A 12,987-nucleotide genomic window follows, 5' to 3' on the forward strand; every position below is an offset into this window, starting at 1 on the left:
AAATTACTAGTATTTGTATATCACCTTTGGGTAAAAAGACAAAACTCCTTGAGACCAAGGGTTCATCATAGGAGGACCTACATATATTAAAGGAACTGGTGGAACACAGGGTAGGGGAAAGTTCAGATATACAACTAATGAAAAGTGGTTTTTATTAAAGTGATTGCTCAAGTTTATACTCCCACGAGCAATGTGTCAGAGCTTCTCTTGGCCTACATTTTGCCAGTCTAATGTCCGTAAATTAGTATCCTTTCGTAGTCCCAGTTTACATCTCTTTTTGCTGAGAAGTTTGAGGATCAATTCATATAGGATCTGTGCTGTGAAGTCTGTTTTTTGAGACAGAGTCTTACTGTGTCACCCAAGGTGGAGTGCAGTGGTGTGATCTTGGCTCACTGCAACCTCCACCCCTCGGGTTGAAGCGATTCTCCTGCCTCAGCCTCCCTAGCAGCTGAGACTACAGGCATGTGCCACCACACCCTGCTAATTTTTTATTTCTAGTAGAGATGGGGTTTCACCATGTTGGCCAGGCTTGTCTTGAACTCCTGACCTCAAGTAATTCGCCTGCCTCAGCCTCCCAAAGTGCTGGGACTACAGGTGTGAGCCACCACACCAGGCTGTGCTGTGAAGTCTGATTGTGCTATTGTGTTATTTTTGTTAATGTGTGTCATGATTTAAAGGTGGTTTTTGTTTTACTTTATTTTGTATTTTATTTTCCTTTATTTGGAATACTAATTGTATACTAGGTTATAGGTTTTTCAAGTACTTTCTCCATTTTGTGATTTTTCTTTTTAATTTCTTTACAGTGTCTTTTGGAAACCTTAAGTATTTAATTTTCGTACAGCTAAATTTGCGAATCTTTTATAATGAGGTATAACCCTTTCTACCTTAAGATATTATTTTATTATATAATTTTATGATTTTAAAAATATTTTCATATTCTCCTGTCTTCAGGTTCTTTTTCTTTTCTCACTGAACTTACTAGACTTCTAATAGAATAGCCCCTGTAAGTAGTAGGCATATTTTTAGAGATCTTAGATCCTAGTTTTCGATGTTGTTGTTTTACTTGTTTGTTGTTTTGTCTCTTGATTCCACAAAAGCCATCAGCACTGTCTAACCCCAATGTGGCGTTGTTCCTCCTGGCAGATGACTGTGATGATCCTCTTGTGTCTGCCTTGCCTCAGGCATCCTTCAGCAGTTCTTCCGAGCTCTCCAGCAGTCATGGTCCTGGATTCGCAAGGCTGAATAGAAGAGATGGTGAGTCTGCTTTTCTCCTCTGACTGGCCCATCTCACTAGTTTTTCATTATCTTTGCATAAAGTCATTATGAATGATATATTGTAGAAGTAAATTTCTAAATAAGCAAATGGTTAAAACTCGTGAGACGTATATGACATCTAGCTTCTGTTCTGGAATGTGAAAGAGACATATCATATATTACAGAGAGTTGAGTTCCTTCAATCTGATGAGCTTTTTATATATCTTACAAAATATTTTCTACAATAATATACAATCCTTATGGGCACATTAGGGATGAAAATTTAATTGGCCTTCAGTTTCGAGTTAAGTAATTTTCAAAAATGCTAATTATTTAAAAATAACGATCCCCCAGTGTTTTGGATTCTCAGTGCGGTTGATTTTCTTATCAGTTGAAGAATAGGAACATAACAAGATTTTCATGGTCCTTTAGGAGTACTCAGCCAGGTGTGGCGGTTCATGTGTATAACGCCAACAATTTAGGAGGCTGAGGTGGGAAGATCACTTGAGGTCAGGAGTTCGAGACCAGCCTGGGCAACACAGCCAGACCTTGTCTCTACAAAATAATAAAAAATAAATTCGCCTGTGGTGTGTGCGTGTAGTCCCAGCTATGGCTGAAGCAGGAGGATCACTGAACCCAGCAGTTGGAGACTACAGTGAGCTATGATTGTGCCACTGAACTAGCGCCTAGGTGACAGAGTGAGACCCTGTCTCAAAGACACTTGAATATGTTAAAAGGAAACTAAAGATAATTAAATGGCACCTTGCTGTAGAAATAAGACAGAATTTCAAAAACACTGTGTACTTAGAGACAGAGGATCACTGTGATCATGCTTGGCAATGCTAATACAGAAAACATTTTAACAATCATAAAAAGCGGACAACAACATCATGCATTATTAAAACCGTGTTTCTCCCATTTATTATCCTCTTTCTCTCATGCCAACATCAGTCAGTCACTTCTAATTTACTCTTTGATGTTATCCTTAATATGTGCTTAATGCTTGAGCACATTGAACATTGGACATGACAAATAGGTAAATGTGTGTGTGTGTGTGTGTATTTTGCCATCTGGTATACATGATATATATCACACATAGTTCTCACTACAATCTAGATATAACACTTTAACATGATTTTAAGCTTAAGTTTCAAGATTTCATTTCATATTATTGGAGATACCCACTTTTGTGTGCTTCTGAATGTGAAGATGTCAATGGAGAGTGAGAACTGAGATCCTTCTATCAAATGGGAAATTGGGGGAGTGCTTGAATATATTCGAGTGGATAATGCTGGCCTGTTCCTTTTGAGTGACTTGCAGTGAGAGTTATTGGTCACATAGGACTGTCTCTTCCTCTTTGCAATTCGGAGTCCCTGACCAATCAGTGGACTTTCCTAGCCTCTCTGATGGCCATTCCAGACCTTGTACCTATGGAGCCACCAGCAGGAATGCTGTTATTGCAATGCTAATCCTAGAATAGGGTCTCCATCCTGTGCTTCTTTATAAAGAAAAGCAGAGTTTGACATTTACCACCACTTCATCTGAGTCATAAAAGCTTCACAGAATGTGGGCCAGTGAAAGGAACACAACATTTTAATTTACCTGTTTATCTTGATTTCCTTTGTTGAGGTTCAATACATCACAAAAATGTATGTTATTAATTAGATCAAATCATATTTTTCATTAATTTATATACTCATCAGGAGTCTCCATCAGTGGGACTCATTTTCATTCTTAATTCATTTCTTTGGCTCTTGGTAAAACACAATATCAAACTTCATGAATCTCATTAACATGTTAATGAAACCGAGACACAAAACAGGATCATTTTAATTATCTTTTGCTGGTTGTCAACCTACTTGATTACATTTTTCTTTTTTATTTAGTTTTTCTTTTTTTCCCCTATTAATTACATGAAGTTTTCACAAAGGAACATCAGATTTTCAGTGATTTATTAAAGGCTATATTTTATTTCTAGTATTGAAACATTTATCATAGTATTTCATTCAGGCAGGAAAAAGCGTTCAGCCAAGTCTACAGTCTTATGTAAATAAACTAAATCAGCGAATAAAGGTCTTAGTATCTTAGATACGCAGAATGACCTCTTTCCTACAGAATTATGAAAACTTAGAGCCAAAGAATAGGCCAAAAAAATGAGGAAGTTACTCACTTATTTTCCATCTGTGGGATAAGAAGTGTCAAGGATAATACTGTGAAAATGAGTAGGGCCCTAGTAATGAGGGAAGGAGATCAAAAAAGGCTACCATTGCTGAGTGCCGTGGCTCACACCTGTAATTCCAGCGCTTTGAAAGTCTGAGGCAGGAGGATCACTTGAGCTCAGGAGTTTGAGATCAGCCTGGGCAACATGGCAAAACTCCATCTCTACTACAAATACAAAAAAGTTAGCCAGGCATGGTGGTATACACCCGCGGTTCTAGCTACCTAAGAGGTTGAGGCACAAGAATTGCTTGAACCCAGGCGGTAGATGTTACAGTGAGCCAAGATTGTGCTATTGCACTCCAGGGTGACAGAGTGAGACTCTGTCTCGAGAGAGAGGGAGGGGAGGAGAGAGGAGGATTACCATTAAACATACTTTACATTTGAAGTATCCTAATTTAATTTCGCCACGTGTGCTGTTACGGGTTGAATTGTGTCCTCATAAAAGATTTAAATCCTAACCCAAATACCAATGAAGGTGACCTTATTTGGACATAGGGTCTTATCAGATATCATCAAGTTAAGATGAGGCCATACTGGATTAAGGGGTGGGGGGCTAAATCCAATGACTGGTGTCCTTATAAGGAGTGTGAGATTTGGAGAGATACAGAGACAGATAAGACAGAGTAGACTAGGCGGAGAGGGAAGCAGAGGTTGAAGTGATACAGCTGCAAACTAAGAAATGCGAAGGATCGCCAGCAACCATCAGAAGTTAGAAAGAGACAAAGAGGGATTCTTCTCTAAGCCCACAGAGGGAGTACGGCCCTGCCTGCAGACATCTTGATTTGAGACTTCTAGTTTCCAGAACTGTGAGAGAATAAATTTACATTCTTTTAAGATGCCCTGTTTGTAGCACTTTGTTACTGCAGCCCTTGAAAACAAATACAGAGTTTGGTACTAGATGTTTAGTGCCACTGGAATAAATACCTTAAAACAGGAAAGTGGCTTTGGAATTGAGTAATGAGCAAAGGTTGGAAGAATTTTGAGGCACATAATAGAAAAAAACTTAGATTGCCTTGAAATGACTGTTGGTGTAAATACAAAGGTTTAAAGTGTATCTGGCAAGGGTTCAGAAAGAAAAGAGGGTCATGTTATTGGACGCAGGAGGGAAAGCAATCCTTGTTATAGAGTGGTAGAAAATTTGGTTGAATTGTGTTCTAGTGCTGGGTAGAGATTAGAGCTTGTAAACAATGAACTTAGATAATCACCTGAGGAGCTTTCTAAGCAAAATAGAAAAGTTATGCCTTTGTTTCTCCTTAAGCTTATAGCAAAATGTGTGAGGGAAGATATACATTGAGAAAGAAACTGATAAGCAAAAAAGGCAATCAGACTTGATGGTTTGGAAAATTCTTGGTCTATTTGTATTGCAGAAGATGGGAAATTTCGAATCCTCTGAAGAGAACATCATGGATGGGTTAGACAAATTTTGCTAAAGAGATTAGGCATGTGACTCTTGAATCCAATCAACCATCCATCAGGAATCCAGGAATAGACATAAGGTTATCCAGGAAAGATAGCTGTATAGTATTTTCATTGTTGGAGTTTCAGTATAGCTTAAATTTTAATGGGCAATTTAAGTTAAATATACATTGACTCTTAGTGTTGTCAATGTGGAGTTCAAGCAGGTTCTAGTGTCCCAACTGATAGTCTAAATGTGTCCTTAGTACATTTAGAATCCAGAATATGAAGAATCCACATCTTTCAGTAGTGTTTTTTTTTTTTAATTTATTATTATTATACTTTAAGTTCTAGGGTACATGTGCATAGCGTGCAGGTTTGTTACATATGTATACTTGTGCCATGTTGGTGTGCTGCACCCATCAACTCGTCAGCACCCATCAATTCATCATTTACATCAGGTATAACTCCCAATGCAATCCCTCCCCCCTCCCCATGATAGGCCCCTGTGTGTGATGTTCCCATTCCTGAGTCCAGGTGATCTCATTGTTCAGTTCCCACCTATGAGTGAGAACATGCGGTGCTTGGTTTTCTGTTCTTGTGGTAGTTTGCTAAGAATGATGGTTTCCAGCTACATCCATGTCCCTACAAAGGACACAAACTCATCCTTTTTTATGGCTGCATAGTATTCCATGGTGTATATGTGCCACATTTTCTTAATCCAGTCTGTTTTAATAGTGTTATAATCCAAATGTAAGTCTTTATTTTAATGTACTTGGACAACCTTGGAAATGAGTGATTGCAAATTGATATATTTGTGTACAGCAAAAAGAATAGTAAATAAAATGATTGTCCAAAGCAAAAATAATATATTTATATGTGTGAGTAGAAACATTTATATGTACACCTCTTTAAGTATATAAAAGTTGGATTCCATAAGCTGACAAATACTGTGAGTTTCGTCTCACCTATTCTGTAAGATAAGAATGTTTTCTGATGTTAAAAAATTGGATATTTGTCTATTATAATATTTCCTGATGTTAAAAATTGGATATTTGTCTTTCTTTTTCCATTTTCTCTTTTTTAAACCACAACTGCACCCTTCTATTCTAAATGCTTGTTAAGCAATGTCTTCCCAATACCTATAGAATTTGATATTAAAATCAAACATTTATCTATAGCGGAATTAGCTTACTTGGTTAATTGACAGAGATGACTCCCATTCATGGATGGATCTCTACTAAGAATAATTATAACATTCCATATAGCGTGGTTTGGCAATTTTGACTGCCCTAAATTGTTGTGCTGCTTTGCAAACAACTATTATGCTTCAATAAATCTTCCAAGCTATGCATGTTGCATGTCAGTGCTTAAGAGGATAGATCCCTAAAGATAAAAAGTAGTAGGTGCTTTTTTTGAGGTAGATATTTCCTGGTGTTAAACATATTATATAAAAAAAACCTTTGTAGGCCAGGTGCGGTGGCTCACGCCTATAATCCCAGCACTTTGGGAGGCCGAGGTGGGCAGATCATGAGGTCAGGAGATTGAGACCTGTCCTGGCTAACACAGTGAAACCCCATCTCTACTAAAAATACAAAAAAATTAGCGTGGTATGGTGGCAGGTGCCTGTAGTCACAGCTACTTGGGAGGCTGAGGCAGGAGAATGGCGTGAACCTGGGAGGCGGAGGTTGCAGTGAGCGGAGATCACACCACTACACTCCAGCCTGGGCAACAGATCAAGACTCCATCTCAAAAAATAAATAAATAAATAAATAAATAAATAAATAAATAAATAAATGAAACCTTTATAATTAAATTTTAAAAATCATAGTATTAATATATTTAATAACCAATACTTTCTATATGAAAAAAGACTAAGACATAACTTTTGTACAGGATTGAAAAATTTCAAGCCTAGAGAAAGGGGAACCTGGCTGGCACAATTGGTGTGAGTCTGATGTTTGCCCAAGAGGTCCCATGACCAGGCTGGGACAGGTGAACTTCACTGACTGAGTTTGTTGCACTGGAGATGCCCTGAACTTGTGGAGTTTGTCGGAGAACAGAACATGCCAGCAATTTATTTGCTTCTAGACCAACTCATGATATTCAGAATCTGATATGCTGAGAGTATGTCTTTGGCAACTGAAAAATTACTTGAACTGCAAGGGGCCCCTGCCTTCCTGCTGATCCTGGCTGTGGTGTGACTTATTAGCACTGCCTGATATTTCTGTCTTGTGCCCTAATTTTTTCTGGGTTTGGGCCCTGTCTTAAATTCACAGGGGTACAGCTCTTAACATTGTGATGGGGGTGCTAATCTGACTCAAACTCTGAATACTCACCCCTAACAGTCATAGAACTTGCTTCCCAGACACACTTGGACTTCAGCTCCTCCACTCTCCTTCTCCTTTGTATTCTTTCCTGCAGATCATAAAATTTTAGGTGAGGAGTGACTTCTTTGGCGTTAGATATATCTGGAATTAATTCAGTATTCTTGAGTCTTCATCAGTACTACATTTTACTCCCTTAAGGATTGCCGAGATATTTCGCCACCAAACTTTAATTTCCTATGGGAAGAGCAGGGATAACAGTGAGATGGTACTGTCTTTCTGAAAATGATGGTGGCACGGTGATGGGGCCACATAAATTACAAAAACACAGCGCTGTACAAACGTTAACCAGTTTCAAAGTGTGTCCTGCCAGTTAACCCCATTTTAGCAAACTAGATGTACTCATTATATAAAGGTAATCTCAGGGAATTCTGACCTCCACAGAACTATGCTGGGAAGAGCCAAGTTATCCCTCTTTTTTTTTTTTTTTTTTTTTTTTTTTAAGACACAGTCTCACTTTGTCACCCAGGCTAGAGTGCAGTGGCAGAATCTCAGCTCACTGCAACCTCTGCCTTATGGGTTCAAGCGAGTCTTGTGCCTCAGTCTCCTGAGTAGCTAGGTGTATAGGCATGCACCAGTAGACCCAGCTAATTTCTTTTTGTATTATTAGTAGAGACGGGGTTTCTCCATGTTGGCAAGGCTGGTTTTGAACTCCTGACCTGAAGTGATCTGCCTGCCTCAGCCTCCCAAAGTGCTGGGGTTACAGGCCTGAGCCACTATGTCTGGCAGTATTCCTGATTAATTATAAAGCAAAACAGAGTCAAACAATGAGTTTTCTTAATGTTTGTTACTAGATTGAAGTAAAGCTAAAACATTCTGATATATCCTTAGTCAAAGTCTGTGAATTAGGGCGATATGATGGTTTTATTTAAAATATTTTTACCTTTTTTTTTTTTAAGTTAGTCTGGATATAGTTTGTGAAGTTTAAAAAAAACTTACTGAAACATTAACATTTTGATAAAGGTTGGAAAATACAGTTCCAGATTAATTTTATGATCAGTGATGTATCACTTGTGCTAATAAATTATATTTTGTATACCAGTCTTGAGAAAGTGAAATAAAAATAAGTGAAGGTTTACGCATTTATTTCTAAATATGCTGATATCATCTATTTGTTAAAGCAGTGGAGAGTTTGCTGCCACTTCTGAGATTAATATAGAATCACTTCTTTTGTGTCGATTCTTTTGATTTAACCCCATAGATGACTGTCCACCTGCCCGGCCAGTTCCCTCCTAGCTTTAGACATTGCCCTCCCTCCTTGGCCCCTTCCTTAGAAAATGCTCCAGCTTCTCTGATCTCCCTGCCAGCGTCTTGGTGCTTTTTCCATCTTACCCTTTATCGTCCTTGTCTGCTCTGTGGCCCACAGTCTTCAGCTCTAAATCAGTCTGATGGTATCATCCATGGGAGTATGCCAAGTAGCTAATCCTGAGTAATATATAGTTCTGAAATCAGGAAAACTAGATTATAATACTAAAGTGTGAATGACTTTGAGGAAATGACATTACCTCTCTTTCTTTCCCCCTTGGTAGAGGATTGAATTTGAGAATCTCTAAATTCTATGACAACATACTCTTTTTATGTGTAATATTCTATTGGCAATGTCGCTGTCTTCTCTTTCTAAGTCTTAGAAATCTTTAAATCACGTGAGCAAGAGAAATTAGTAGCCCTTCAATAAGAAGGTAAGGGGAGTACCTTAAGGCAGATTATCCTTCTAAGTTTTCCTCAAACAAGATGGCACAGGATGCTCCTGCCTTAGGACACGTCTTCAGCTTTCATAAAATACAGGAATTCAAAATATAAATGTGATCCAACTGAAATTGATACAGTGGCTCACATTTGGTCAATTAAAATATATTCAGAAAATTCAACATTATCACTCATACATGAACATTTCTTTTAGTATCCATCTGATATTTTCAGAGTGCTGAGTAGGAAATTTTTACAGGTAGGCGCAATGAATAAACAATGAGTTCAGTAATGAAGGGTGTCTTTGGTTGGGCTATCCTAGAGGCACACCTGGAGCAATGTCTGAGGTGCAAGTGATTTATGAGGGCATAGCTGCCAGGAGAAAGCTGTGAGAGCGTAGGGGAAGCAGTTTAAGGAAGAAGAAACCCAATAATTTCAGAAATCTCAGGCACAGCTTAATCTCTCAAGAAACTCTGAGGGATACATTTTACCTAGGACTTTGCCTTACCTCAGGGTATAGGTAGAGTCTAGCATGGTGTCTGGCTATATGAATAATTACTTTAGAAAAGTTAGCTGCTATATCATACAGCCGACAGCAGATTCGATGTCTTGTTAGGGCCCTTTTGCTGGCTTACTGACAGCCGTCTCCTCAATTTATGCTTACGTGACCTTTCCTGGTACATACTCGTGGAAAGAGATCTCTCTCTGTTTCCTCTTCTTCTTTTTTTTTTTTTTTTTTTTTTTTTTTGACCTCCCGGGTTTACGCCATTCTCCTGCCTCAGCCTCCTGAGTAGCTGGGACTACAGGCGCCCGCCACCTCGCCCGGCTAGTTTTTTGTATTTTTTAGTAGAGATGGGGTTCCACCGTGTTAGCCAGGATGGTCTCGATCTCCTGACCTCGTGATCCACCCGTCTCGGCCTCCCAAAGTGCTGGGATTACAGGCTTGAGCCACCGCGCACGGCTGTTTCCTCTTCTTGTGTAAACCTTATTACGTCCCAAAGGCTTCCTCTCCAACTACCATCACACTGGGGATTAGGGCTTCAGCCTATGAATTTTGTTGGGACACAAACATTCAGCCCATAGTAGTTGGCTGCATTTCCAGAAACTAGTATACTAACTACTTGACATATCTGAGAGAAACCAAGACAGCCAGCCCTCAGGGACAAAGATCCCTCAAAAAGGAAATATCACATAGTGAGCCTGACATTTTCTGCGCCAAATAACAGTTTTAAAAATATGTAAAGAAAAAGGGACAGAATAATAGAAGTAGACAGTACATATAGAAATACAAAATTATTGTTAATATATATCATTCTGTAGCTTAATGAACAAGTAGGCAAAAAATGGAAATACAAAAGATTTGAACAAAAAATATATAATGTATATTTATATACTGTGTGTAATATATATATCTCCAACTGCAGAATGCACATTCTTATTAAGTATACTTAGAATATTTACCTAAATTTATGCTAGACCATAAATTGTTTCAATATATCTCAAAGAATTGAAATCATAAAGAGTAAGTGCCCTAGCTATAGTGGAATTGAGCTAGAAATCATTAATTAAAGAATACTTAAAAAGCCAGAAAGGCATGGAACTTAATACATTCCTCCAAAAGAAATCTCAATGGAAATTAGGAAACATTTTAACTCAATGATAACAAAATGCTGCAGATCAAAGTTGTGAGATGCACTTTAGACCATAATTGATGGCCTTAATTACAAATACTACAAAAGAAAAAGGTTAAATGTGAATGATTTTCCATGCGATCATCCCAGAAAACTACAAAAAGAACAACAGATTAAGCCAAAAGTAAGCAAAAGGAAGGAAAAAACCCAAAATGCATTAATTAATAAAATGGAAAACAAGCATGTAATACAATCAACAAGACAAAAATATAAGGATACTTTAACAAACTTTCTACTGATTTTGAGAATTTCAATGAATTGAAAAACTATTTCAAAAACACAACCTACAAAACTGCACTGAAGAAATAAAAAAAGAAAATTAAAATATTTCTCTACCTACAAGAGAAATTTATCATTAAAAATGTTTCAACAGAGAAAACAAGTTAACATGCCTTCAAATATGACTTCTTCCAAACACATTTAAGGAAGATAGGACAGTAATCTTATACATTCTCTCCCTGAGAACAGAAAAAAAGTCAGAATACTCACTAACTCATTCAAGGAGGCCAGCATAACGTTGATACCAAACAGTGTCAAGGACAAACAAGAAAGGAAAATTAAAAGCCACTCTGTCTCATGAATATAAATGCAAAATTCTCTAAACAAAATATTAGCATACACGTGTGAAGGGCCTCAGACTCGGCCTCAGAATGAGAATGCTTCCCCTCAGCTGGAATGTACGTGTGCTCTGAAAGTGTGGTGCGTGGCACAATCACAGAGATATCAAAAGCCCAGGACTTGTAGCTTTCTTGCCTGATGCCAATTTATATGTGTCCTGAGCCTCTTCTCCAGCAGGGGACAGACCAAACTTGCTAAGAGGTGGGAAAAGCTAGCAGTTGAAAACCAAAATAGTTCATTCACTCTTAGAGATGGTTAAAATTAAGATGTGTAGTTGTGTATTGTACCTGTCCTTTTTTCCAACTTTTATCTTAAAATCAGGGGTACATGTGCAGGTTTGTTACAAAGGTATATTGCATAATGCTGAGGTTTTGGGTATGATTGAATTTGTCACCCAGGTGGAGAGCATAGTATCCATAGGTAGTTTTCAACCCCTGCCCTGTCACTGCCTCCCCCGTCTTGTATTCCTCAGTGTCTTTTGTTCCCAACTTTAGGTCCATATGCTCCCAATGTTTTAACTAGCACTTATAAGATAACTCATGGTATTAGGTTTTCTATTTCTGTATTAATTCTCTTAGGATAACGGTTTCTAGCTGTATCCATGTTGCTGCAAAGGAAATGGTTTTGCTGTTTTTTTTTTTTTATGGCTGTGTAGTATTCCACGGTGTATATATACCACATTTTCTTTGTTCAATCCATCATTGATGGGTACCTGGGTTGATACCATGTCTTTGCTGTCGTGACCAGCGCTGTGATATGGACAATTTTTGTATGACACTTACGTCCTCTTCACCCTCTTTCTCTCAGCCAATATTGCAGTGACCAAGTCCAGCTTTCTACAGGTGCGATAGGGTCTCATCTAGGGCTGTATCACTTCCGTGGAGCTTCTTGCCATGTGGCTTCCCTGATGCTGATGGATGGTCTTCCCCTGGGAGTCCACTGGTCTCATTCTAGTGGTGAGGGATGAGGAGCAGTGCCTGCCTGTGAGGCTAACCGTGCCAAAGAGGATGAGAGCTGATGGATAAAAGCTTTCTGCTTTTGTTCTCAGAATGGAAAGTTCTGCGATGCATCTGATAAGGCTGCTCAGAAGTGTGTGTGGCATTGCCAGTAGCCTGTAGTTTTGCCCAAGTCACTAACACATTTCCTTTGGCCTTCCCTTATTATTGTTTCACCTCTTCCTGCATGCCACATCTGTCCTGTGGGGTTACTTCTTTAATGTGAGCACTTAAACTTTTGCCTCAAAGTCATGCTTGTCATCACCCAATGAAGTGGAACGAAATGCTTACTGATTCCTGTTCAGCAGAATTCCAAACAATTTATGTAGATTTTCCCCATTCAAGGAAGTAGAGCTTAATTCTCTACCTCTGAAGTGTAAGATGTGTATAACAACTTCCAAACTGTATATTATGGGGACTTTACAGTGGAGAAATCTGACGAACACCACCTCATCTAGGTGATCAAAGCTAATATCAGTGATAAGTTATATTGATAGTATGTACCCTTGATTTGATGCAATGAAAATGGCATTTTACCTCTGTGTTCCTGCTCTCAAAAACCTCTGGGAAATCAGTAGACCTACCTGAAGTATAGAACCTTCTACACGATACCTGACCAGCCATTCTCAGAAATGTTAAGGTTGTCAAAAAACAAGGAAAGCCTGAAATGGTCATAACCAAAAGGAGTCTAAGGAGACATGATGACTAAATGTAACATGATTCACATGACTAAACACCAAG

At 38.5% G+C, this 12,987-nt stretch overlaps 1 protein-coding gene across 1 annotated transcript in view; it reads left to right on the plus strand.

The window, feature by feature from the left end:
• CNTNAP4 (contactin associated protein family member 4) overlaps positions 1–12,987 on the plus strand; it is a 276,813-nt gene that overhangs the window by 37,270 nt on the left and 226,556 nt on the right. The window contains exon 2 of the mRNA XM_007994117.3: positions 1,144–1,254. Within this exon, the coding sequence (XP_007992308.1) occupies positions 1,144–1,254 (111 nt within the window). The remainder of the gene's footprint in view (positions 1–1,143; positions 1,255–12,987) is intronic.

The sequence above is a fragment of the Chlorocebus sabaeus genome, chromosome 5 (assembly GCF_047675955.1).
Source record: "Chlorocebus sabaeus isolate Y175 chromosome 5, mChlSab1.0.hap1, whole genome shotgun sequence".
In the NCBI taxonomy this organism is placed as follows: domain Eukaryota; kingdom Metazoa; phylum Chordata; class Mammalia; order Primates; family Cercopithecidae; genus Chlorocebus; species Chlorocebus sabaeus.